Source organism: Nakaseomyces bracarensis, assembly GCF_045282275.1.
Source record: "Nakaseomyces bracarensis strain CBM3 chromosome Unknown Scaff8_0, whole genome shotgun sequence".
NCBI classification, from domain to species: domain Eukaryota; kingdom Fungi; phylum Ascomycota; class Saccharomycetes; order Saccharomycetales; family Saccharomycetaceae; genus Nakaseomyces; species Nakaseomyces bracarensis.
In genome coordinates, this window is record NW_027263969.1 from 453,329 (window position 1) to 476,054 (window position 22,726).

Sequence of the window (22,726 nt, forward strand, 5' to 3'; positions counted from 1 at the left end):
CCACGTGAAATCTGAATGAAATGCCAATATGCATTCCTATAGCAAGTGGTAGATATGAAAAGTTCAATAGTACTTTATTATAACATTACAACAGTAATCACTAATATGAGTATGCTTGAACGTAGATGAGATGATATCATATCTAATGTGATTTCATTCATTACACCACTTCACTATAGACGAAAAGGCCCTTTTAAAGGCGAGCTTTGGCTAATGTGTGTATGGTACTGGCAAATGGCTATGGGAAATCCCTAATCCTGCCCCTTTTAAGAGGAATACTATAATATTCTATTTCGTTATATCATAAATGAGCTAAACAGTTAAAAATAAATAACACAACTAAGTGATAAACGTTAGTCGAGAGTCTCCTAATGTCTGATAACTCTGTTTTAGCTACCTATAAATTGGTGAAGGCACCAATATATTCACACTGTTACTCTGCCGATAGATCAATTCTTGCCATTACATGTGAAAGTCAATGTTTGATCTATCGTGTTAATGGTTCATCGCCACAATTGGTGGCTACTTTGGCTAACCATGACAAATTGGTTACTGCTGTTGACATTTCCCCACATGGACGTATTGTCACTTGTTCCCAGGATCGTAATGCGTATGTCTGGGAACCATTGAGTGATGGTTCTTATAAGCCAACGCTGGTTCTTTTGCGTATTAATAGGGCTGCTACTGCTGTCTCTTGGGCTCCAAGTGGTTATAAGTTTGCAGTGGGCTCCAGTGCTCGTATCATCGCAGTTTGTTACTATGAGCATGAAAATAATTGGTGGGTATCAAAGCATATTAAGAAGCCTATTAAGTCGACAATTAACTGTTTATCCTGGCATTCAAACGGTGTTTTGTTGGCTACCGGTGGTACTGATGGTTACATGCGTGTTTTCTCGGGTTACGTCAAGGGTTTGGACTCTAAGGAATCCGTTGCTGGTTCTCCTTGGGGTGACAAATTCCCATTCGGATCATTAGTCAAGGAATGGTACCAAGGTGCTTATATCCACGATGTCCAATGGCGTAGTAACCAAGAGCGTATTGCTTATGTTTCACATGATGCTAAGTTGAATATTGTTGATTCAAAGGGTACCTACCAATTTGTAGACGCCCCAGATGGTTTACCATTCGACGCAGTACTATGGATTAATGATAATGAAATTGTTTGCGCCGGTTATTCTTGTCACCCTGTCTTGTTCTCTGAATCTTCACAAGGTTGGAAGTTCTCAAAGAACATTGATAAGATCGGTGCTCAGAAACAACCAGTCGCTCCATCATCAAACGGAGATGATGAGGATGAAAACCCTACTTTTGGTATGTCTGCCTTGAAGAAGTTCAAGGAATTGGATTTGAAAGGTAAAGTTACCATGGAAGTACAGGAATCTGCTCATGAGAATACTATTACTGAGCTCGCTCCCTATGCCGAGTCCAATGGCCAAGTCACTCAAGTATCTTCTTGTGGTCTAGATGGTAAGATTGTTATCTATAAGATCTGAATACAGTTTTTCGTAGACATAGATTTAATGGTATTTAAAGTGTAATATATATCTCAGTAAATACGAATTTCAATTGAAAATTATTTGAAGAAAATGGTCATTATCAAAGTTGTTCGTTAAAAGTAGAAAATATAGGAATATTATATAAGTGAAGATTATGCAAAATTAATAGTACAACTGATATACTAATATAAGTTCTCATCTCAAGGCAGAGGACATCAGTAAAACAAAATATATTTTGTTTTTTTTTCTTTATATCATGGAAAACAAAAATACGTATTCCTCTTCATTGTTTCTCTTCTTGTTGTTTCTGAAGGATCAAAGAGTATACACTTCCCTTTAGAAGGGTACCAATAAGACCTATTTTCACCTCAATCTCACGCATCTCCTTTAAAATCTCATCAGGACTAACATTATCTGACTCTTTGTCCTTTTTCTGCTGTATATTTAGCTCTTTTATGGAATGATCTAAATCCTTTAAACAGGAAGCCAAATCCTTGTATCTGCCTAATACTTTTTGCTGAAGTGGCGTCAATTGCTGTTCCATTATGAAATAATACGTAACACCTTAGTATTTTTGACTTACAGAATTCGGAATTCAAATACTGTTGCCATTGTTGATCTATTTATTTTTATATGATCTATGTCAATTAAAGGTCTCTCTCTCTCTCTTAACAAAAACAAAAGAACACGCGCTTCGCGCAGAATGATCGACTAAGATAAAACTTAATATGGAATTTATGGTAATTACATAATTGAATTGATACCTAGAAGAATTCGGAACTGTAGTAACTTGATCTTTTTTCTAATTAATGTCTATTAAATTGTCATTTTATAGCACATGCAATGTGCACCAAGCCATGAATTGGTCTAATCTATTAATATATTGTTTCGATATAACTCACAATATCTAATGATATTTTAAATACTTTTAATGGTTTTATATTAACCTTGTATATATTCTAATTATTAACAAGTTAACTAATAGAAAAATAGTAATCGTTTAGTGGTTTCAGTGGTGGTCTTTTGTATTACAAATAGGAAAGATTTTTACTTTCCATTTCAGACATTAATATGGAGCTATTCTTTACAACTGGCACTCTATCAACATGCCCTTTTTTATCACGTACGAGAGATAGAATTCAAATGTACATTAACTTGTATGTATATTCTTGGTCAATATTACTTTTCGGTTTTGTTTGACTATATAATTACTAGTTATTGAAATTTCTTTCTGTGCTAGCTCTGTCCATTTCAATCTTGTTACTGATCAACATTATTGCTGCTTGGGATGCCATATATGTACCTCTAATGACCAGTTTTCTTTCGGATGAACCCTCAACTTTATTATCAATGAAAATTGTACACCCAGTACTTTCCTTTACAGAGTTAATGTGTTTACCTTCTTTCCCAATAATGTTACCGACAAAATTCTCATCAATATAAATCTCTTGTTTGACAAGCGATATTGGAGCATTGTATCGAGTTGCTTGTTCAGAACTTTCAACGATCCTGACATTGGGGATCATTGCAGTAGGAGTGAAAGAAGTTGCATTAGCCACATTGGCGGGGGTATACAGAACAGGTACGTTATCCATATGTAACCCTTTATATCCAGCTGCGTCATTCATCACAAACGGACCCTCTATTGAGACACGTTTGGGCATATTATTCTGATTTCTTGGAAACCTAAGAGGCTTATTGTATCTATAAACGTTGTACTTGTCCATTGGATGATATTGGTGATGTGTTTGATGGGAGAAATTCTTATTATAGGGTACATTACTAAAGTTGTTCGGTAGAGCAGAGTACCCTTGTGATGGCTGATAGTGAATGGCTTTTCTTGCTTTCAGCTCTTTTCTGCAATTCAATAGCGACTGACTTACGTAATAGGTTGCAATATGAATGGCGTCTGGTACACCGGTTATGTTTAATATTCTATCATTAGACATCATCAATTGGTTTGGAGATGCAAACAGCTTTGCAGCACTTAGCTCCTCGATTTCTCTCAGCTGACTGCCACTTTTCCCTATCACACTACCCATTAACGAATGCGATATTAGCAGGTTCAAAGTTAGTGGTGTCGTTTCAACTCTTTCTTTCTCATCTTGGCTGATACTATCGTCGGACACGGCTAAGTTAGGCTCCTCTGCTTTACTCAGAGTTCTAGATATCTCGCCAAACGCCTTGGCGACATTTTCACAATTCCCCTTCACATAAATAACTCTTTCCGGGACACCTCTTAAATTAGCCGATACGTTCACTCGAGTCAAGGTGTTGTCTCTTAAGCGTGATATAGATTCGCCCTTTGGGCCCACTACCAGAGATGCTTGTTTCACAAGACACAGCATCCTCAACATTATTTCTTGCTCAGCCTGCTCAATGACCTCTTCCTCTTGTGACTCACCTTGAATTTCCTCTCCATTCGTGACTTCAGCCTCTCCATCAATATCTTCAACATCATCTAAAGCGACGCGTTTAATCTCAGCTTCCAAATCAGTACAATCTTCATTCTTCCTTTTCAAAGTATTGGGAGAATATGCCATCTTCACTTCACCAGTAGTCATCATTTAGGAACCCTTATTTTAACTTTTTTTTTTTGAACTTGCCTTATTCAAATTTACTTTAGGACAACTTGGTACTCTTCTACACTATAATATAATCAATATATGGGCAATTGAGCGTCTAATATACCCTTTGCGGTTTGATAGATAACCAGAAATTCGCGTTCCCCTATGAGAGAGTATTAGAAGAACTTCTAGAAAACGTGTCAATTTCACCAACAAAATAAAAGAAGGAACCAGAACTAAGCAATTAAGGATTGAAGGTTCTACTTTGGGTCTTCTGAAGAGTTATTAAGTCCTTATATGGTGTGATTGTTTAAAAAGCCTTTATTTTTGTCCAGTTTTATAGGTTTTTTCTATTTCCGGGTGTATCCCTGCCAGGCGTTATAAAAAAAAAAAAGAGTGGACTATATAAGAAGGCATCTAAACGGTTTATGACTACGTCAAGTTTAGGACTAAGAAGAGAGGGAAAACTACAGATGGATACTAAGGATATAGAGGAAGATTATAATGAGGAGGAGGATTTGGACTTTGATCCTTCCAAGAGGGTAGATGTTGACAATGATTCCGATGGTGAAGCTGTTGTGGACGATGACGAGCAAGGTGTTCGTGTTAACTATTCTAATATAGAGAGTGAGTCTGGTGGGTTAGTTAAGACGAGACGAGCTCGAGAATTGGAGGAGATTAATAATAGGAAGAATAAGTATGAGGGTTTGGCGAGTAGTGTATCTCAGCGAGCAAATGAGCTCTGGGCTCAGTTGAAGCTGGAAGCAGACGGTAGGCTTGCGACTAATAGTAATGGATCAGTGCTAGCGGAGAGTAAACCTGAAGAAATCGTCACTGGGGAAGAAATGATTACTATAGAGAGGACATATAAATTTGCTGGAGAGACTATCAGGGAAAAGAAAACCGTGCCAATATCTAGTGCTGAGGCTGTTGAGTATCTAAATAACTTGAAGTTTCAAACTGAGAGCAAGAAGGAAACTGCACCATCGCAAGAACAACAAGCTATTAAGGAACAAAATCGTACGAAAAATGATACAGAAGTGGACCGAACTAAACTGCGAAGACCCTTAAAGAGACCACCTATTTTAGAACAGATTATTTCTGGGTCTCTGAAACCTAAGCTTTCTACGCTAGAGAAGTCCAAGCTAGATTGGGCTACATATGTCGATAAAGAAGGTATAAATGATGAACTTAACGCTCACAATAAGGACGGTTACCTTGCTAAACAAGATTTCTTGAACAAGGTGGACTCTGTGAAAGAGCAAGAATATAGAGATATGAGACGTAAGGAAATGGCGATGAGATTGGAAGCTCAGAAATAAAAATCAACAACTATAATGTTTTTATAGATTTTGCATTTGGTTTTCGTATTTTGTATTTGGTACATTATTTAATTTGGGTTGTTTTATAGAATGTTAAATATTAATATAATGGGCAATAGTTATTTACTTATAAGCAAGAAAAGTAGAGTTATTTAATTCTATTGGTCTATATATATCATATCTATAAGCTTATGCATATTATCTATCTTTATTTAAATCAACCCTCGATGATATACCGTAGGATGTCACCAAGAGTTAAAATTCCTTGAAGTTTTCCCTCTTTGTCAACGATAAAAAATCTATGAATCCTGGATTTCCTTATAATGTCTAGAATAGAGGAAAATTTATCATCTACAGTACATGTGTAAATACCTTCATGATCATCACTTCTTCTCATAAGAGCTTCTCCAACACAGAGGGATAAGTCATTGTATATCCCACCTTTGATGAGACCGAGGATATCGGAAGACTCATAAGCGTTCAGTAGCACGTTATTATTGTCTACGATGGGTATTGAGGAGATCTCATTGGTTGTCATCATTTGGATAGTGTCTATCAAAGGCGTCTCCATTTTACAAGTTTTCAAATTAGTTGTAGTGCTTATATTGAGACTACTCAATGGCATATGCATTAGCTGAGCGTCCTTGTAGTTCATAGCCAAGAATTTCAAAATTCTATATTGTGTCAGCACACCGACTACTAGTTCTCGATCTGTGACTTCATCTTTGTCAAGTAGCGGAATCTTTCTAGTACGAGACTCCAACATCATCTGGCAGGCCTCAAACAGAGAGCGTTCGGGCTGGATAGAACACTCCTCTAGAGGTTCATGTATACCAACAGAGTTCTCAATCTCCTTCAAATTCCCTAGTCGTAACTTATCCACAACATCTATCTTATCAGGATTCGAGAAAAAATATTGTACCAGCCCAATGAAATCCATCAATGTCAATAACCCAGCAAAACGAGACTTTTCCGAGTCCCATAGCGGAGCACTAAGTATCTTATTCTGAATCAATACATTCAACGCTCTTTTCACAGGTAGCCCAGTCTCCAGCACAACCATCCTATATGACACAGGGAGAATATCATACAGCGACTTACCTTTCAAAAACCCACGACATGACTCCAGAGCAATTCTTTGTTCCTCAATAGCATCCATCGTTATTTGTTTTATTAATATAATCGCTAAGCACAGAGTAGTAACCTTTCTTCTTATTCCTAATAATTCAAATAGATAAATAGATAAATACTCACCATAGGCGTTTATTATATCATCATCATCAGCTCTCTCTCTCTCCCTCATCCATTTAAAGATTATAATAAATTCTCGAGGGCAGAAAAAGGTCAACATTGAATTTTTAATTTCTTTCTTTTTTTTGTTGCCTTCAAAAAAAAAATATAAAATTTTTTTTTTCTTCAAAGTGGCGATGCCCTTGGAAAAAAAAAGTATATAAGGGTCCTGTTTTTTGTTGTTGTTTTGTTACAGATGAGTATTAAGTTATTTTATTTTACTTTATTTTCAAGTTTCTCTTTTTTAAAGAGGCCGAAAATCTCTTTGCCTTTTGGCTTAGATCAAGTGTAGTATCTGTTCTTTTCAGTGTAACAACTGAAATGACCTCAATGAGGATCATTACCTTTAATAATGTTACAAACACGATTTTTTGGCTATCTAACAAGACAGGGTATGGAAAATAGAAGCTTCTTTTGTTTTTCATGTTTTGTTTTTTCTTTGATCAACTACCAACTATTTTTGTTTGCTTTATTTCTTTCTTTTAGGAAGGAGTAAGCGAAAGAAATGGAGGAGTTGATCAAGGTAAGAAGAGGTTACTTTGGGAAACGGTTTCAACTTGAAAAAAAAGTTGTTCTTGATAAAAGGACGGATTTTTTTTTTCGAAAAGGGAATTCTTTTTTTTACTTTGAGACTGTCGTTCACTTATATTGGTGAAGTTTGAGGACTGTACGGAGATTTCTATTTTATTATTTTTTAATTTCTTAGGTTTCTTTTTTCTTTTTTTTCTGTGGTTTAGACATTTATTTTGTCATTTATGCTTCTTATTATTTGCAAATGGTTGCTATGCTTTTGTGGATGCGGTGGAATGAAATTATGGTCTTATATGTTGTTTTTATTGGAGAAGGTATTTTGCATGTTTGTTTTTATTTTCCTTTCCATACATGGTTGCTATGTTTCCCTTATGTTTTATTTTTTATGCTTTCTAGCTGATTCATAGTATTATTTTTATTCTCGGTTTAATTCGTACGGTTGGCAGTTTTTTAAAGCTGATGTAATAGACCTAGCTTGCTAGGTCCCCATATGAGCTTTAACTTTCGAGAATTTAAATGGTATCTTATCAGCTATGTAGGTGGGAAAAAGAAACGTTCTGGGAGGCGAGGTTACTTTGGTTTGGAAAATGTTGAATATGTCCATCTTCTTTAGTTTTCAATATGTGAGATGATTTTTTTATTTCTTTTTTCTCATTCACAGAAGTAACTGTGTGCATAGATATGGGCGTAGTGATAGATGCTGTCTAGTTTTTTCTCATAGAATTCAGAAGAATTGAGTTTTTTTCTAAGAAATGAAGAGTCATATTATGGAATCTTCCTTCGATAAGGCTGAATATTCTAGTGCAATTTTATTGCGTTAGTTGTTTCAGTCTTTGTACTACCATGAACTTTTCGATTTAGGTACCAAGATTTTATTTTGGTTCGACTTGGTCTCTTAGAAAAGAAGAGAAATCCTGGAAATGTCGTCCCGAATGTGATTAGAAGCGTCATGGCCCATTCACCTGGGAATACCTACGGATGAAAAATGAGAATGAGGATCGGGAATTACTTTATTAACCTCGGTTAACTTTGTCTTTCCTTGTTCGATTTTTCTTTTTAGCATCTGTGGGTTTGTTTCCAATCCCCGGTCATTTGATGCATCTCATTGTCTTCTTATTTCTCCCCTAATTTGTTTGCTGAATGAGGCCATTCAGTCAAAGTAGGAGAAAATTAAGGCCTTAAATAATAAGTTTTTTTATATATTTTACACTATATACTATGTAATACACTATAAGGCTGAAATTAATGAGATGAAATAATAATTTTAATATTTTGGTAGTCGAATTACCGGAAATCCTGAAATACAAAAAATTAGTTCAATGAAGTTTACTTCTACAATAAGGAAGGGTTTTGTTTAAATGCAGTTTAGGAATATATTGTATTACTAGATATGGACTCTATTTGTTATTATATATATAGTAAAAAGATAATGCGATGGTAGGAAAACTAAAATACAAAAAACTCATTGTAGTTAATTAACTACTATCAAAAATAAAGGAAAACGTATAACTGTTTTAACCTCAAATAGGAATGTTTAGTCTTTGCCTTCTCTTCGTAAGGAAATCCTTAAATTTGGGATCTTCGGTGATAGCTTGGTCCATTGAATAGTCAAGTAATTTTTCCTTTGATGATTGGAAAATATTGAGTTCTATTAGTAAATATTCCTTGAATCCCGAGGAAGTCATTATAATTTTATTTTTGAGCGAAAGATTATTCTGATTGTAGCGTTTAATATCCATTAGAAGTTGGTCGTTAATATAAAATAGCTCATCGTCCGAGTTCCCAGTTGTGGATGCATGATAAAATAAACTGTTAACAATATGATCGAGCATATTAAAAGTGTCAAAAATCAATGAGAATTGTGCGAAAATTGTAGATACAGGTTTCTGAAACTCTTTAGCGACGGAAATTTTACTGATTTGATCGGAAAGATGTCCTACCATGGATACCATGTTCTTATGCAGTTGAGTGATGAGTCTCATCATTTTTTCGAAGTTGTCCTGAGGATCTAACCCTTGAGCAATCCTGTTAGTCTTTTCATGCAGGGACCACAGTTTCAAGATTGTATGACTCCTCAATGTGAATACAGGCTTTGAAGATTCTTCAGAGCGTATAAGTATAAGAGACTCCATTGTATTCATTAAAAATTCAAGCAATGGCTCTGATATCGACTTAAATAGCTTGGAGATGATAGAACCAAGTAATTCTTGGTTTTTCGGCGATATCATATCCTTCTGCATAACATATAATTTTTGTTAATTATATTTTAATATAATACTTTTTTTCTTATTTTATTTTTATAATTTATTTTTATAACGATAGTTGATATTTTTATTTCAATATCATAAGAAAAAAAAAATAAATATTATAACTACAATAATAATAGAGTAAAGATATCTGAATAAGAAATAAAATACGAAAAGTGTTATTGATGATATTCCTGTATGATTTATAATATTGAATACTTTGATGTACTTTTTATATATTTTAATTTCTATCAACCGTTCATCTTTTTTTTCACCCACTATTACAACGGCATAAATGAGCCATAACTTTCTTTTCACCAAGAATTTCAGTTCCATCTCTTCATAGCATTCTGTAGATGTTGAGAAGATTTCCGCACAAAAGATCCACTTTTCTATTAAATTCTAAATTATTTTCTTCATTATGAAGAAATGGATCCGGGCACAGAAACAGGTGTAGCGCGGAATAAAAATAGATTATTGACACATTCCTACAAGCACTTTGAAAAAAAAAACCCTGTCGTTTTTCTTACTGCAGCGTAAAAAAGAAGAAACGCAAAGAAGAAAAGCAGAAAGTATTGAATATGAGTAATAAGTGAAGAACAACTAGTGAGTAATAATTCTACTGTTTTTACAGATAGGGTATTAGTAGTTTTTTCTTTTCTTTAAGAGAACGTGTCTATAGTTCATTTACAATATAGGTTTGTATTTAGAAACTGCAAAAATTTTTTTTTATTGGAGGTATTTATGGAGATTTCCCTAATATCATGCTCCAAATTAAAAAAAAAAAGAACTATATAGAAGTTTCAACCACATAAGACAGCTAATATGCATAATAATGTGAAATACATGTGGCTGTTATCTTGAAAGCGATTGTTTTGTTAGTATCTGATTTTCAATACAATCATACAACTCTATCCCTTTTACGAAGATACCCATTCTTCCTCTCAACTTACAGTTTTATTTTTCTTCTTCTTCTACGGTAAGTTTTTTTTGTATTATAAGATAAAGAAAACATTGATTTCCATGTGTGGAGGGGTTATACAAGTCAAGTACATATTAAGGAACCCCGGTACTGTCCCTTATAAACATAAAATAAATATCTCATGAACGAAAAGAAAAGAACAATAGGGATTGCACTGCATCCAATCATGTAACGTTACAAATAAACCCATCCAGTGTCCCGTGGATAATAAAAATAAAAAAAGTTAAAATAAAACATAACTGTGTGGCTTTTTTAGTTTTTATTTTTATTTTTATATTTTTGATTCCCCTTCTTGTTCCCTGTTCAATAGAACCTATTTAAAAAATGACGTATTTATTAAATGAAGGTTTCTTTTTTATATAAGTTCTTTAATGCCATTCACACAAAAAAAAAAAACATCTCCTTATTTCCATAACCCTCCTAAAATGTCGTCATAGTTGGTATTTCCTCCGGTCCTTTCCCGTTCTATTCCGTTTGTTTGGTATATTACCCCACATTAACCCCATCTTGCACCCCCGCTTCTACTACTTTTTTTTCTATAACTTTAATAATACGTCAGAAAAAAAAAAAACAATTATTTATAAATTCCTATATAGCCCTATTAGTTCAGTTATTCAACTCTTTTAATCACAAGAAATAGATGAAGCGGTGGCTCAATGGTAGAGCTTTCGACTCCAGTTAAATCTCTGGGATTTCTCGGAATCACAACAATTGCAATCGAAGGGTTGCAGGTTCAATTCCTGTCCGTTTCATTCTATAATTTTTTTTCCTGACAACTCAAATGCACCTCGTTACCCTGAACTCTCCATTTCAATTTTTGAACAGTGGCTTGAACAAAATGTTGGGTGTCCGGGTCCTTTTTGGAGCCATAGCAATTAAGCCATAGCCTTTGAAACGATTGTTCAAGCCATAAAACTTATACGAACAACGTATATAGTAACTAACAATATGATATTCTAGAAACTAAAACATGTATATTAATTAAGATCGTAGAGAAAAAATAGTACTTAAAATCTATTAGCCTTGAATAAGCCAAAATAAAAACCATAAAAAAAAAAAAAATTAAAAATATAACACATCAAACCATTTTTAGGGTGGGAAATTAACATCAGTAAACCACACAAACTCTCTTATATTGAAAAACAAACGATATCTCACTAATAAGCGTTGTACAAATATAACCGCAGAGTAATAATAAAACAAAAGAATTTATCGAAGCCACATAACTTTACCAAAAATCACATTCAACAATTGATGTTAGTTTAAACTAATAGCGTTACTCTTATTCCAATAAGTATTATATTGTAAACCATTTTAATTACATACACCGTAGCATTTCAACTCAACTCAACAACATGAAATAGAATAGAAGGCTCTATTAAAAAGATAAAATATATCATCATTTCAGGAAAGGTCACAACTCAAAATGTATAAAAGGTAATATAAACCAACATTCACAATCTTATCATTAATATATTCTCTAAACAATCCAAAACCCTACTCCCCAAAATGGGAGGTTAAGGTGGTGATTGTTCTAAGTCAATTACATTTTTTGTCAATAACAAAATCCTACACCAAATAGATGAGGTAAACAATTCCAAAAATTAATTATTAACTATAATATCGTTTTTTATTTCATTTTATTTTTGTACCTCCACAATTATTTTTTAAACCTTGCAATTTCTATCCACTTTCATTTTTTTATTAAACATATATTAGCAATATTGGTTAACTATTGTCGTCAAAACCTCGAATGAACTATTGTCATCAAAACCTCGAATGAACAATTATAAACTCATAACTCAAAAATAAATCGATATCATAAAACATAATAAAACATAATAATATTGAAAAAAAAAGGGAAAAATATTAAAAATCCAAAAAACATTTTTTTAAAATTACAACATATCGATATAGGCCAGGAAAACTTTATTACAATTAATTGTTTAACAATCTCACCGAATTCAAAATGATACGCAGTTAAAAAAAAAAAAAAAAAAATTAAATTGTGATCAACACATTCATTAAAACCGTTTAGACAAATTAGATCTATCATATTATTGGAATGAAATAAAATTTATGGGCTAATAAAACAAAATATGAAGTATACACAAATAAGGATGCTACCAATAGTTACCACTATAAAAAATGAAATGACCACTAATTAAATATAAATGTGAAAAAAAAAAGCTTGCAAAAATTTTTAGTATAAATTAGATGGTACCAACAATTTCATCTTATCCAACACACCTTCACAATACATTGACAAATAAACTGAAATATAAGTAATATTAACACGAAAAGTAAAATAAAAATCGGAATGACTATTGAACAAAAATAAAATATCATAAAACATAAATCAATATTTTTTAACAACAGAAAATTACTAGTCATAAAAAGCCTAAATTGTTCAAAGGAAACATCCATACCAAAATTAATAAATGAAGAAAAAAAATAGAAAACATTAAAAAAAAAAAAAAATAAAATAAAATAATTTGAAGATCATTTATCTTATATATTTAACCAAGGATAAGGAGAGAAAAATCTTCATGTGAAAGAAGTGACAATACGACAATACGGGGGAATTTATCAGTTATATCTTCAAGAACAAAAAAACTAAAAAAGGATAATATTGTTCAAAAAAAGAATACACAAATAATATTTAACCCGTCAAATCGTATTGTAAAGTTGCGTTGGGACAAAAACAAAATTAGTTAGTACAAATAATCACCCATAAAAATCAGATCATTTCAATAAAAAGATAAGCCCAAAAGTAAAAAAAAAAACAACTAAAAAAACAAAAAAAAAGGATAAAATAATAAAATTAAAAAAAAAAGTAATAATCTATCATCAAATCATTTCCACATAACCACTATAATAAAACCACATTTTTAGTACATATATCAACTAAAACTTCATTTTCAAATAAAGAATCCTATAACCATAACCAAATAAAAATATTAGTTACCTTCATGTTCTGTATTTAACACTTCAAAGATGGGGAAACCAATGATCTATTCTCAACAAGTTCCAGCCTTTATATACTTTTTTTTTTAGTGTCAATCAAATAAAATAATAACCCACTCTGTTCCGCATTCTATTTTTAGGAGTAAAAGATTGTTCCGTGTCATTCTAGCAAAATATAATAAGGACTCAATATTGAGAGCATCGCCCATATGACCCAGTACACCGGAATGTAGAACTACGCAGAAACTATCTCACCATCTCACTTTTTTTTTGTGCGATGCGATGAGGGTTTTTTTTAATAGATTTCTAACCATTAATATGGCCTTTTGATCTTTATAGAGAGGGATTTACGTAATGATTTATAGTGTTAATAAATAAGGGGAGACTCTCTTAATTTTGGGTGGGGAGTTACGGCTGTAGCATCAAATGTCTCATAATAAAAAACGGAAGGGTAACTTCATACAGAAAGAAGGCTGTAGCAGGGTATTTTTTGAAGAAATTCCCGGGGGAGTTACTAAAAGTGTTTTAGACCACTCTCCGGAAAATAGAGATATTCTGATTTCACTTCACTTTAAGGGAGGGAGGGGGAATTTAAAAGTGGGTGTATGGGTGTAAGATATTAACAGTAGCGTGACTTTTTACGTAGAACATGAGAGTATTTTTACATAATGTATCACGGTTTTGTAAACGTGACCTCACATACAATTCCATGCGTACAGATTAGTATACATATAATGAAGAATAAATGAACCATATTTTATAAATCTAACAAGATTGTTTTGTTATCCATGTATTTTTTTTTTTATCTGTGTCCTCCTTAATATTTTTACTACATAGCGCTGTTTTTATGACTTTCTTGACGAGTCCGTTATCGGTGCATCATCATCTTGATGGTAGACAAAACCCGCGGGGCACGGTGTTACTGTAGGACAAACCAATACAAAAATTTAAAATAAAAAAGCTATAGAATTAAACAAGAGCTTATTGGTGGGTAACAATGGACGAGTCCTCTTAGTTTTTCTAACTTTATCCATTTCTTCCACCAGGATTTGAATCATCCAATTAGGTGCGATGGATCGGGTCTTCGATATATATCCCCTTTGCCCTTCTTTGTGTCTTATACTCTATTTTTTTTCTTACTTGCTTGCAATTTGCATTGGATTTAGCTTATTGCATTGTTTTTTTTTTGGAAAATGCACTAAGGTAATAACGAAGCAACCTAATTTCTATTCTAATGAAAATTTCTATTTAAGAACAAAGGGTTTTTCTTCTTTCCCTTTCCTTGCATAAAGTTTTTTTTTTGATATTATAAGAACTTAGTATTATTATTATTTTTTATTTCTTTATATATCAACAAGTATATATATTACTACATCAATCTCTGAAAAAAATCTAAAAAAAAACAACAAAGAATCATGTCTGAACACCACGAACACCACGAAGAAGAAAAGAAATGTCTAAAGAAGACCTGTTGTCAAGCACTTGGTAACTTGAAGGCTTGTGTCACCGAAAAGGCCTGCTGTCTAGTCTCATCTACCAAGGCTCTAGCTTGCAGAGTCTACAGAGAATTACAAAACCCTGTTGTTTTGGTAAACGTTATCCTTGGTTCTTCCGTTCTGGTAACTTTATTACAGTCTTATGCCAAATACGAACACAGATTTTTGCAAGGTAAGTCTGATGGTAAGATCTTAGCCTGTGCTGGTACTGCCGTTGCATTGTTGACTTTGGATGGTTTCGTATCTTCAAAGTACTACAAGCAATTCGATAAGAAATAGGATACAATTAATGAAAGAAAACGAAACGAATAAAAAGAAAATAATCAATAATAAAATCAATATAGTCTCTGCTCCCTCAGAATTATATTATTCAAAAGAACTTTTTTACCTCTAATATTCAAGACTTTAATACTATTCTTACATTTTTTTTTTTTTTTTTTAAAGCAATATTTATTTACGATATTATATATTCATTTGAGAAAGGGAAAAACTTTCTTAAGTCACTTATAAAAATGTTTCGTCATATTTTATCTTAAGTTTTTTTTATTGATTCCACCATCAGTAATGATTCACTTATCTTGTGGATATACATTTTTATTTAATTTTTCTTATCGATAAATTCTTAGCAGTTGCATTTAAACCTACATTATATAATATAAATTTAAAATACATTTTTTTTTTGTTAACTGTTTTAGACAAATAATATTTAAGAATATATATATGATACTTTTTTTGATCGTAAGCAGATTTTTAATGAAAACAAAATACATGTTAAGATAATGTACAATTTGATGATCGTGCAGTTACCGATCTAATAATTCCTCCAGACATCATTGAAGCTGGCTTTGTTTTTAGTCTCAGGTACTTTGTTCTTAACATATATTGCAAAAGCAACAGCGACAACTGAAAATATAATGTAGACTTTTCCACCCAGCATTTCATGTACAACAGGGAACGAAAACCCAATTGCAAATGTAGCTAACCAGTTACAAATAGTACCGAAACTCTGTGCTCTTGCCGCTTCATCAGGTGCTGATAGTTCACCGATAATGAGGAATGGAATGGGACCTAACCCAATAGCAAATGCTGCAATGTAGGCAAATACGGATAGTACTAATAATATTGATTTGTCCTTAGTTATTCCGACACTAATCAATAGCGAAGTAAATCCCATCAAACTAGATGAACTTAGGAGTAAAGGTTTACGACCAACATGATCAATAATAATAGATGCTATTAATGTTACTATGACGTTCAAAATAGAAATACCAAAGTTGATTTTAACGGCTTGATCAGGTAGAGACTCACTAATAACTTTAACACCATAGAAGATAATTGAATTAATACCACAGAATTGTTGGGCACATAATATGATCATGATGACATTACGAGATTTCCTGTAGTTTAGCTTAGTCACATACTCCCACATAGTAGGTCCCTCCTTTCTGGTAGATTCTGCATCTGAAGGAGAAGACAAATCTTTTTGCCATTTTTGTACAGTCTCCCTGGCATCTTGGTAGGTTCCACCATGTAGTCTGTAGGTTACTATTTCAGCCTCAGATGGTTTACCAGCCTTTAGAAGCCATTTTGGAGACTCATCAATCTGGAACCAGAAAAATAAATTCAACAGTGCCAGTCCAGCAGCAAAGAACAGAATCCATCTCCAGTAGTAAGAATCAGTGAAAACGAGTGCAAGTGATTGTGTAACTAAAATACCGATATTGATACACAATTGGTTCATGGTCCCCATAGCACCCCTGTATTGAACAGGGGTTATCTCGTTAATGAACAAAGGTGTTACAACAATCGAAATACCAGCAGCAATACCAACAAGAATTCGCGCAAATACCATCATCCAGAATCCATTAGCACTAGCTAACATTAAAGAACCAATAAATGCTAGAACACAAGTCCCCTCACTAATTAATCTTCTTCCATATTTGACAGATAATTGTCCAGCAATATAAGAGCCAAATAAACCACCAACACTGAATACCGACGTAACTATACCAAATTGTTCTGTTGTCATTGGAATACACTGTTTCAGACCTATATTTCCGAAGACACTGTCATCATAGCTAAATGTTGGGTCACCATTAGGATATTTGGTGTCATTACAAGTCATGACCTGTTGTGGTGCATTCAATTCCGCAATATGATAACCATATTGAATAGACCCCATACAAGCTACAAAGACAGCAAGAATCAGAGGGCTTGTGATTTCATGTTTTTTAATTCTACTTACTAAACCTTCTGATGACATCTTACTTGTTGTAGCAGTAATTTTGATCGATATACTATCCCCCCCTTTTTTATTTCTTTTAGTTGCGATATGTTTATCCAACGGTATATAACAATCCACAATATTACTCTTATTTTTTCTTTAAAGGTAATAAGGAAAGGAAAGAGTTATTATTTGAAATTATATAGTGAACTAACACTTATCTAAACTATTGCCAAGCAAATAATCAATAAATATGAACACATAACTTTTAATGCCATAGTCTCACGGACTTGTTGGAGGAAATAGAGTTTTTTTTAAAACATCCAAAATTAGTTCGACGCTCCCTTAATTTTTCAATAATCGTATGCAACGCTGGATAGGCACCATATATCAGGCACCAAGCCAGTTCCTTACCTGTGCTAGAACGCAGTCATTCCTAATGAACTGTGAAAAAAGTAGTATACTATTCATAGCTATTACTGTGATATACAATGAACTGAGCTGTTGTTTGCCCATTGATGTAAACGCAGAGAGAATTTTAACAACTCAATATCACGTGTACAATTAAGACATTCTCTGGACTTATATTTACGATGAAATTAGGAATAGTTATCGACTCAGAACCCTTACATTTACATACAAATGATAATAAATAAACCATTGCCGTATGTCTATGAAATCTGTCATTTATTTTTTAGTGCCATTATAATGAAAATGTGTCATTATTTCCTTGAAGAATCGTTTAAACAAAAGAAATATTAGTTAGTCAATAGAACATTAACACCGTTCTACTAATGACTAATGTAGCAATAGGTATGCTGACTGTTCCAGTGTTACTAAGCGTTAATATTGGTTTCATTATTTCTTTTTTTATTTATCATTCTTTTACAGAATTCGAGATTTTTCCATTTCCGGTAATTCTACAACAAACAAATGAAAAAAAAAATTTCAAAATAAAAAAAAAAGAAATTCCGAATAGTTATAACAAATATAGTTAATAGCTCATCGCCTGCATTAGAAATATTTCGGTCTAGAAGTGTAGTAGGGAGGCCTCCTGGGTATGGGAGAAAATATATAAATAATATCAATCTTAGAAGAGCGCTGTCATACTCTAATATTCATTATTGTTTTCTTTTTTAATTATTAGTTTTTTTTTTGTCCAAAATGATACATACTTAGTAAATAAAGTAAGATAATTGAAATATAGTGAAGTTCAACTAAGAGATACAATGTCTAATACCAAAACTGTTAGATCTGAAATAGCCAATGGCGATATTAAATTAAGCACCAAAGTGTGGGCTCCAGAGGATTATATTCCACAAGATGTCAAGGACCTTCTTGCCGAAGAAAATCCAAGTTATATGCTTTCATTTATGAAAGTGTTAGAACAATTAAAGGTTCAAAAGAGGACTGGTTGGTTAGACTATGGTTTGACCAAATGCGAGAGTATCTCAGACCACATGTATCGTATGGGCATAATATCTATGCTAATCAAAAACAAGGAAGTAAACAGAGACCAATGTGTTAAGATTGCTCTTATACACGATATGGCCGAGTCTCTAGTAGGTGATATTACCCCTGTTGATCCTATTGGTAAGGAAGAAAAGCACCGCAGAGAATGGGAAACTATAAAATATATTTCAGAGACACTAATCAAACCATTTAATGAAGAGGCAGCAGAAGAAATTAAATCATTGTGGCTTTCATATGAACACATATCCACTCTAGAGGCCCGTTATGTTAAGGATATAGACAAGTACGAACTATTGGTCCAGTGCTTCGAATATGAGAAAAACCACAACGGTAAGGTTAACTTTCAATCCTTTTTCCAAGCAGTTGACTGGGTTAAGACAGAAGAAGTAAAAGGTTGGGTAAATGACCTTGTAGTTAGAAGAGAAAAATACTTCCAATCTCTAGAAGACAATGAATAATAATATTAAAAAGAATCTCCAGTTAAGACGAAAAAAAGGCTTAGAGATAGTTAATATTCGATGTGGAAAAGAAAACATACCTGGTTCTTAATCGAACTGTATTCATACAGATTGTGTGTGGGAAAACAAGCTCCCAAATTCTATTTTGTTCGGTGACCAAATTGTTCTTGTAGTGTTAATCACTAGAGTAGCTCGTATTGTTATTCAACTAAAAATCATTACTATTCATCCCTGAAAATAATAATGTCATATAATTTAATCGATACCCATGATATGATGATTCAATCCTAAAATTTCAGATGTTTAGAACTTCAATTAATTAATTTATTTTGTATTATATATAATTACAGGCGAATACTAGTCAAATTATCATTACCGAATAGAAGAGTACCAACAAAATGTCTTGCAAACAGAGCGAAAAGACCAATTGAGAATTGTATCAGCAAAATTTTATTACATAGCTTGTCTTCTCTCATTGGGCCAAACCATACCAAAATGAGGTTAATCATTGTCATATTTGAACAGCTTACAATGTTATCTTTCTCGTCCAGTTCCAAGTCAATAAGCTTGAATAAGGAAAGCACCCTTAAAACAGGATTGAAGAATGCTTTTGGAGGATTGTCTTTTAAATTGGCTCTTGATGGGTATAACAAACCTTCCTTCTCTTCGAATCTTGGCAGTCTGTGTCTTGGACAGAATACTAAGTTAAAAAGCTGTGGACACGAATAGATAAAGTTAACAATTTGTGGTAAAAACAGCAACAACATCGTCTTAGAGAAATGCCCTAGGATACCCACAACAGCAAATACCATACCAGCAAAATAACAGTATGTGTCTCCAACAAATACCTTTGCTGGCCAACGGTTCCACTTGTAGAGTGCCAAAGAAACAGCTAAGAATGGGATAATTAGTACACAAGAAAATCTATGAGCTTCCTTCGATGTCTCCGCGCCAACAGTCAAATAAACAGTGTCATTGATTAAAGTAAGTATAGCCAAAACAATACTCTGACCAACTTCCAGACCATTAATACCGGCAAGGATATTGATAGAGTTTGGGCAGAAAATACCCATAGCTGACATATACATATAGTAAAGAGCTCCAAGGTTGATGCTGGTGAAATGAACATACTTCTGTAAAAATTGAGGTACTAATACGTAAGTGACACCGAAATCAACATAATAGACAATTAGTAGCGGGATGGAAGCCACTGCAGGAAGGAAAAACTTATGTCTCCAACGTAAGTCAAACAAATCATCGGCAATACCTAGAATTATCTGGGATTCTAGACATAAGATAGCACTTAGATACTCTGACAATTTGTTATGTGGGAAAAATGTTTCCTTAGAAGGATATTCAGGAGCAGTAACATCTCTATGACCACCACCAGAGGTACCAATAACCATATACCTGTAAAAAATGAACGGAATGTAAAATAACATCACTAATAAGTATACGGCAGCAGCGACAGCACCAATAGTTTCAGGTATCACTGGCTTTCCTGGCTTACTCATATCCTTACCAAAAAGACCAATCTTTATAAAGGAATCCCCTACCCTCGGTATTAGCCAGTCAGTACATATATAACCTATTATACCGAAGGCAATTGCTGCAATTATAGCAGAGTACTGTCTTGAGCAGTACAAAAGCACTAAAGCACTAACAAAAAGTACTTTGTTTAGCATTGTATTTCTTAGGTGCTATTCGAACGTTATCCAAGTGTTGCAATCAATGCAAAACGTTTCAAGAATAATTTACATAAATATTTAATTCTTTTAAAAAGATAAACATGTTATGATATTGAAGAAGCCAGCAGTGGAGTTGACACCAAAGTGGCATTTTCGAAGGAAATGCAGATAATAACGCCTGGTAAACCCTAGGGTTGCGCTTTTCAAAAAAAATATCAGCCCTCGCAATTTTAAACAATAGACAGCTTCGACCATGTGTAAGAACAAAAAGCTGAACAAGAACAGTACAAAACACTCGCACAAATGTTCCTTTAGGGCTGAGATGATGCACGCTTTACTTGCTTTTAACAGCTTTGATGATGACTGAGAAACCCTTACAAGTAATAACGAACTGTTGATCAGGCCCGCTCTCCGGCACGTGATATATAATAGGTCAAGAATGTAATACAATTGACTGAGTTTTAGCTTAAAGGCAATAAGAAAACGGATCCGTTTAGTTATTTTCTTTTGGGTATTCCGCCACACCTCCTATTTTAGTTTGATTCTGTTATGTAAGTGGCAATTTATAGGCATGCTTAATTTCATACAATTTATCTACTACCTCTACAAAAAGAGGTAAAATGCAAGCTAAGTATCGTCGACTTACCGCTAACATCTCAGACCAGCGAAGCCTTGGTTAGTTATATCCGTGTGTCGGAGCAACTGTAACCTGCACCATCTGTTAGAGAGGCGCACCCTACACCTTCCACGTCCGATATGATAATTCCCGGTTCAGTTATACTTAACTCCGGTTTCATAACTATTCATATTGAAACTGTGAAGTAAGTGAGGATATTTACTGCAAAGTTCAAATACTGCAAAGTCTCATTTACAACATTGCTATACTATCAGTAGGGCCCAGACCAATTTGCATTAGGCTAAGTTAGTGTTATTATCTAATATTCCAATTGAACTTATTTTTCTTTCTTTTTTTTATTAATTGTTCCACGGAGATAGTTAAGAGTAATTTTGGTCTTGAGTAATAGTCCATGACAACCCTTAGGTAGGAACCCTTGTTTTTATAAGAGCATCGGAGCCGTGTATACGTTCTTATTAGTCTTGATTATCATAGACTCAAGTTATATAAGAGATCGTTATTTTACTTACTTTTTCTCTTTTTTTTTATTTTGCATTATTTCAGATTGCTAGGAACAAGAGTCTATACTATACAATAAGTACAAGTTAAATAATACAAACAAAGAAAAAATGGTTGCCAAGAGTTTTTATGATCTACAATGTACTGATAAGAAGGGTGAAACCTTCAAGTTTGACACATTGAAGGGTAAAGTTGTGTTGATTATCAATGTTGCATCCAAATGTGGTTTCACACCACAATACAAGGACCTTGAGACTCTTTACAAAAGATATGAAGACCAAGATCTAGTCATCATTGGGTTCCCTTGTAACCAATTTGGTCACCAAGAACCAGGTTCTGAGGAAGAGATCACTAGTTTCTGTCAATTGAACTATGGTGTTACCTTCCCAATAATGAGAAAGATCGAAGTAAATGGTGACAACACCGATCCAGTTTACGAGTTCCTAAAAAGTCAAAAGAGCGGTCTAATGGGTTTAACTAGAATTAAATGGAACTTTGAAAAGTTCTTGGTTGATAGACAAGGTAACGTTCACCAAAGATATTCTTCTTTGACTAAGCCTTTCTCTATTGAGGATGACATCAAGCAACTTCTAGCTAAAAAATAATAGATTTAATAGTAGGAAACAATTTATTAGTTCTTAAGGCTAAGAAAGAAAAACTTTATATAAACTAAATCAATTCTTAATATATATGAACTCATATTTTAATATTTCTTCAATAGTTATATGAAAAAGTTATACTATAATACGTTTACTAGACTTGAATTCAACACAGGATGTGAGAATCAAATTTTGATGATGTTTCAAATTTCAACTCTATATACATATACAATTTTACATCTTTCTAGTAAA

At 33.3% G+C, this 22,726-nt stretch overlaps 11 protein-coding genes across 11 annotated transcripts; 5 read left to right on the forward strand and 6 right to left on the reverse strand.

Annotated features, from left to right (window-relative positions):
* Window positions 1-371: 371 nt before the first annotated feature.
* ARC40 (Arc40p) lies at window positions 372-1,493 on the forward strand (the record flags this gene model as incomplete). The annotated part of the gene is made up of 1 exon (XM_071052222.1): window positions 372-1,493. One exon carries the CDS (start codon window positions 372-374, stop codon window positions 1,491-1,493), a length of 1,122 nt encoding a protein of 373 aa, XP_070906843.1.
* Window positions 1,494-1,779: 286 nt separating this feature from the next.
* Window positions 1,780-2,040, reverse strand: DAD3 (Dad3p; the record flags this gene model as incomplete). Its single annotated transcript, XM_071052223.1, has 1 exon — window positions 1,780-2,040. The coding sequence occupies one exon, from the start codon at window positions 2,038-2,040 to the stop codon at window positions 1,780-1,782; it is 261 nt and encodes an 86-aa protein (XP_070906844.1).
* Window positions 2,041-2,707: 667 nt separating this feature from the next.
* On the reverse strand, window positions 2,708-4,063 carry PBP2 (telomere maintenance protein PBP2; the record flags this gene model as incomplete). Its single annotated transcript, XM_071052224.1, has 1 exon — window positions 2,708-4,063. The coding sequence occupies one exon, from the start codon at window positions 4,061-4,063 to the stop codon at window positions 2,708-2,710; it is 1,356 nt and encodes a 451-aa protein (XP_070906845.1).
* A 428-nt stretch (window positions 4,064-4,491) lies between these two features.
* On the forward strand, window positions 4,492-5,385 carry SWC5 (Swc5p; the record flags this gene model as incomplete). Its single annotated transcript, XM_071052225.1, has 1 exon — window positions 4,492-5,385. One exon carries the CDS (start codon window positions 4,492-4,494, stop codon window positions 5,383-5,385), a length of 894 nt encoding a protein of 297 aa, XP_070906846.1.
* A 217-nt stretch (window positions 5,386-5,602) lies between these two features.
* On the reverse strand, window positions 5,603-6,736 carry RNJ42_02061 (5'-AMP-activated protein kinase subunit gamma; the record flags this gene model as incomplete). Its single annotated transcript, XM_071052226.1, has 1 exon — window positions 5,603-6,736. One exon carries the CDS (start codon window positions 6,734-6,736, stop codon window positions 5,603-5,605), a length of 1,134 nt encoding a protein of 377 aa, XP_070906847.1.
* Window positions 6,737-8,726: 1,990 nt separating this feature from the next.
* RNJ42_02062 (uncharacterized protein) lies at window positions 8,727-9,446 on the reverse strand (the record flags this gene model as incomplete). The annotated part of the gene is made up of 1 exon (XM_071052227.1): window positions 8,727-9,446. One exon carries the CDS (start codon window positions 9,444-9,446, stop codon window positions 8,727-8,729), a length of 720 nt encoding a protein of 239 aa, XP_070906848.1.
* A 5,370-nt stretch (window positions 9,447-14,816) lies between these two features.
* OM14 (Om14p) lies at window positions 14,817-15,176 on the forward strand (the record flags this gene model as incomplete). The annotated part of the gene is made up of 1 exon (XM_071052228.1): window positions 14,817-15,176. One exon carries the CDS (start codon window positions 14,817-14,819, stop codon window positions 15,174-15,176), a length of 360 nt encoding a protein of 119 aa, XP_070906849.1.
* Window positions 15,177-15,708: 532 nt separating this feature from the next.
* Window positions 15,709-17,160, reverse strand: VVS1 (Vvs1p; the record flags this gene model as incomplete). Its single annotated transcript, XM_071052229.1, has 1 exon — window positions 15,709-17,160. One exon carries the CDS (start codon window positions 17,158-17,160, stop codon window positions 15,709-15,711), a length of 1,452 nt encoding a protein of 483 aa, XP_070906850.1.
* Window positions 17,161-18,350: 1,190 nt separating this feature from the next.
* RNJ42_02065 (5'-deoxynucleotidase) lies at window positions 18,351-19,052 on the forward strand (the record flags this gene model as incomplete). The annotated part of the gene is made up of 1 exon (XM_071052230.1): window positions 18,351-19,052. One exon carries the CDS (start codon window positions 18,351-18,353, stop codon window positions 19,050-19,052), a length of 702 nt encoding a protein of 233 aa, XP_070906851.1.
* A 344-nt stretch (window positions 19,053-19,396) lies between these two features.
* Window positions 19,397-20,737, reverse strand: ALG7 (UDP-N-acetylglucosamine--dolichyl-phosphate N-acetylglucosaminephosphotransferase; the record flags this gene model as incomplete). The annotated part of the gene is made up of 1 exon (XM_071052231.1): window positions 19,397-20,737. One exon carries the CDS (start codon window positions 20,735-20,737, stop codon window positions 19,397-19,399), a length of 1,341 nt encoding a protein of 446 aa, XP_070906852.1.
* A 1,248-nt stretch (window positions 20,738-21,985) lies between these two features.
* On the forward strand, window positions 21,986-22,480 carry GPX2 (glutathione peroxidase GPX2; the record flags this gene model as incomplete). Its single annotated transcript, XM_071052232.1, has 1 exon — window positions 21,986-22,480. One exon carries the CDS (start codon window positions 21,986-21,988, stop codon window positions 22,478-22,480), a length of 495 nt encoding a protein of 164 aa, XP_070906853.1.
* Window positions 22,481-22,726: the final 246 nt, after the last annotated feature.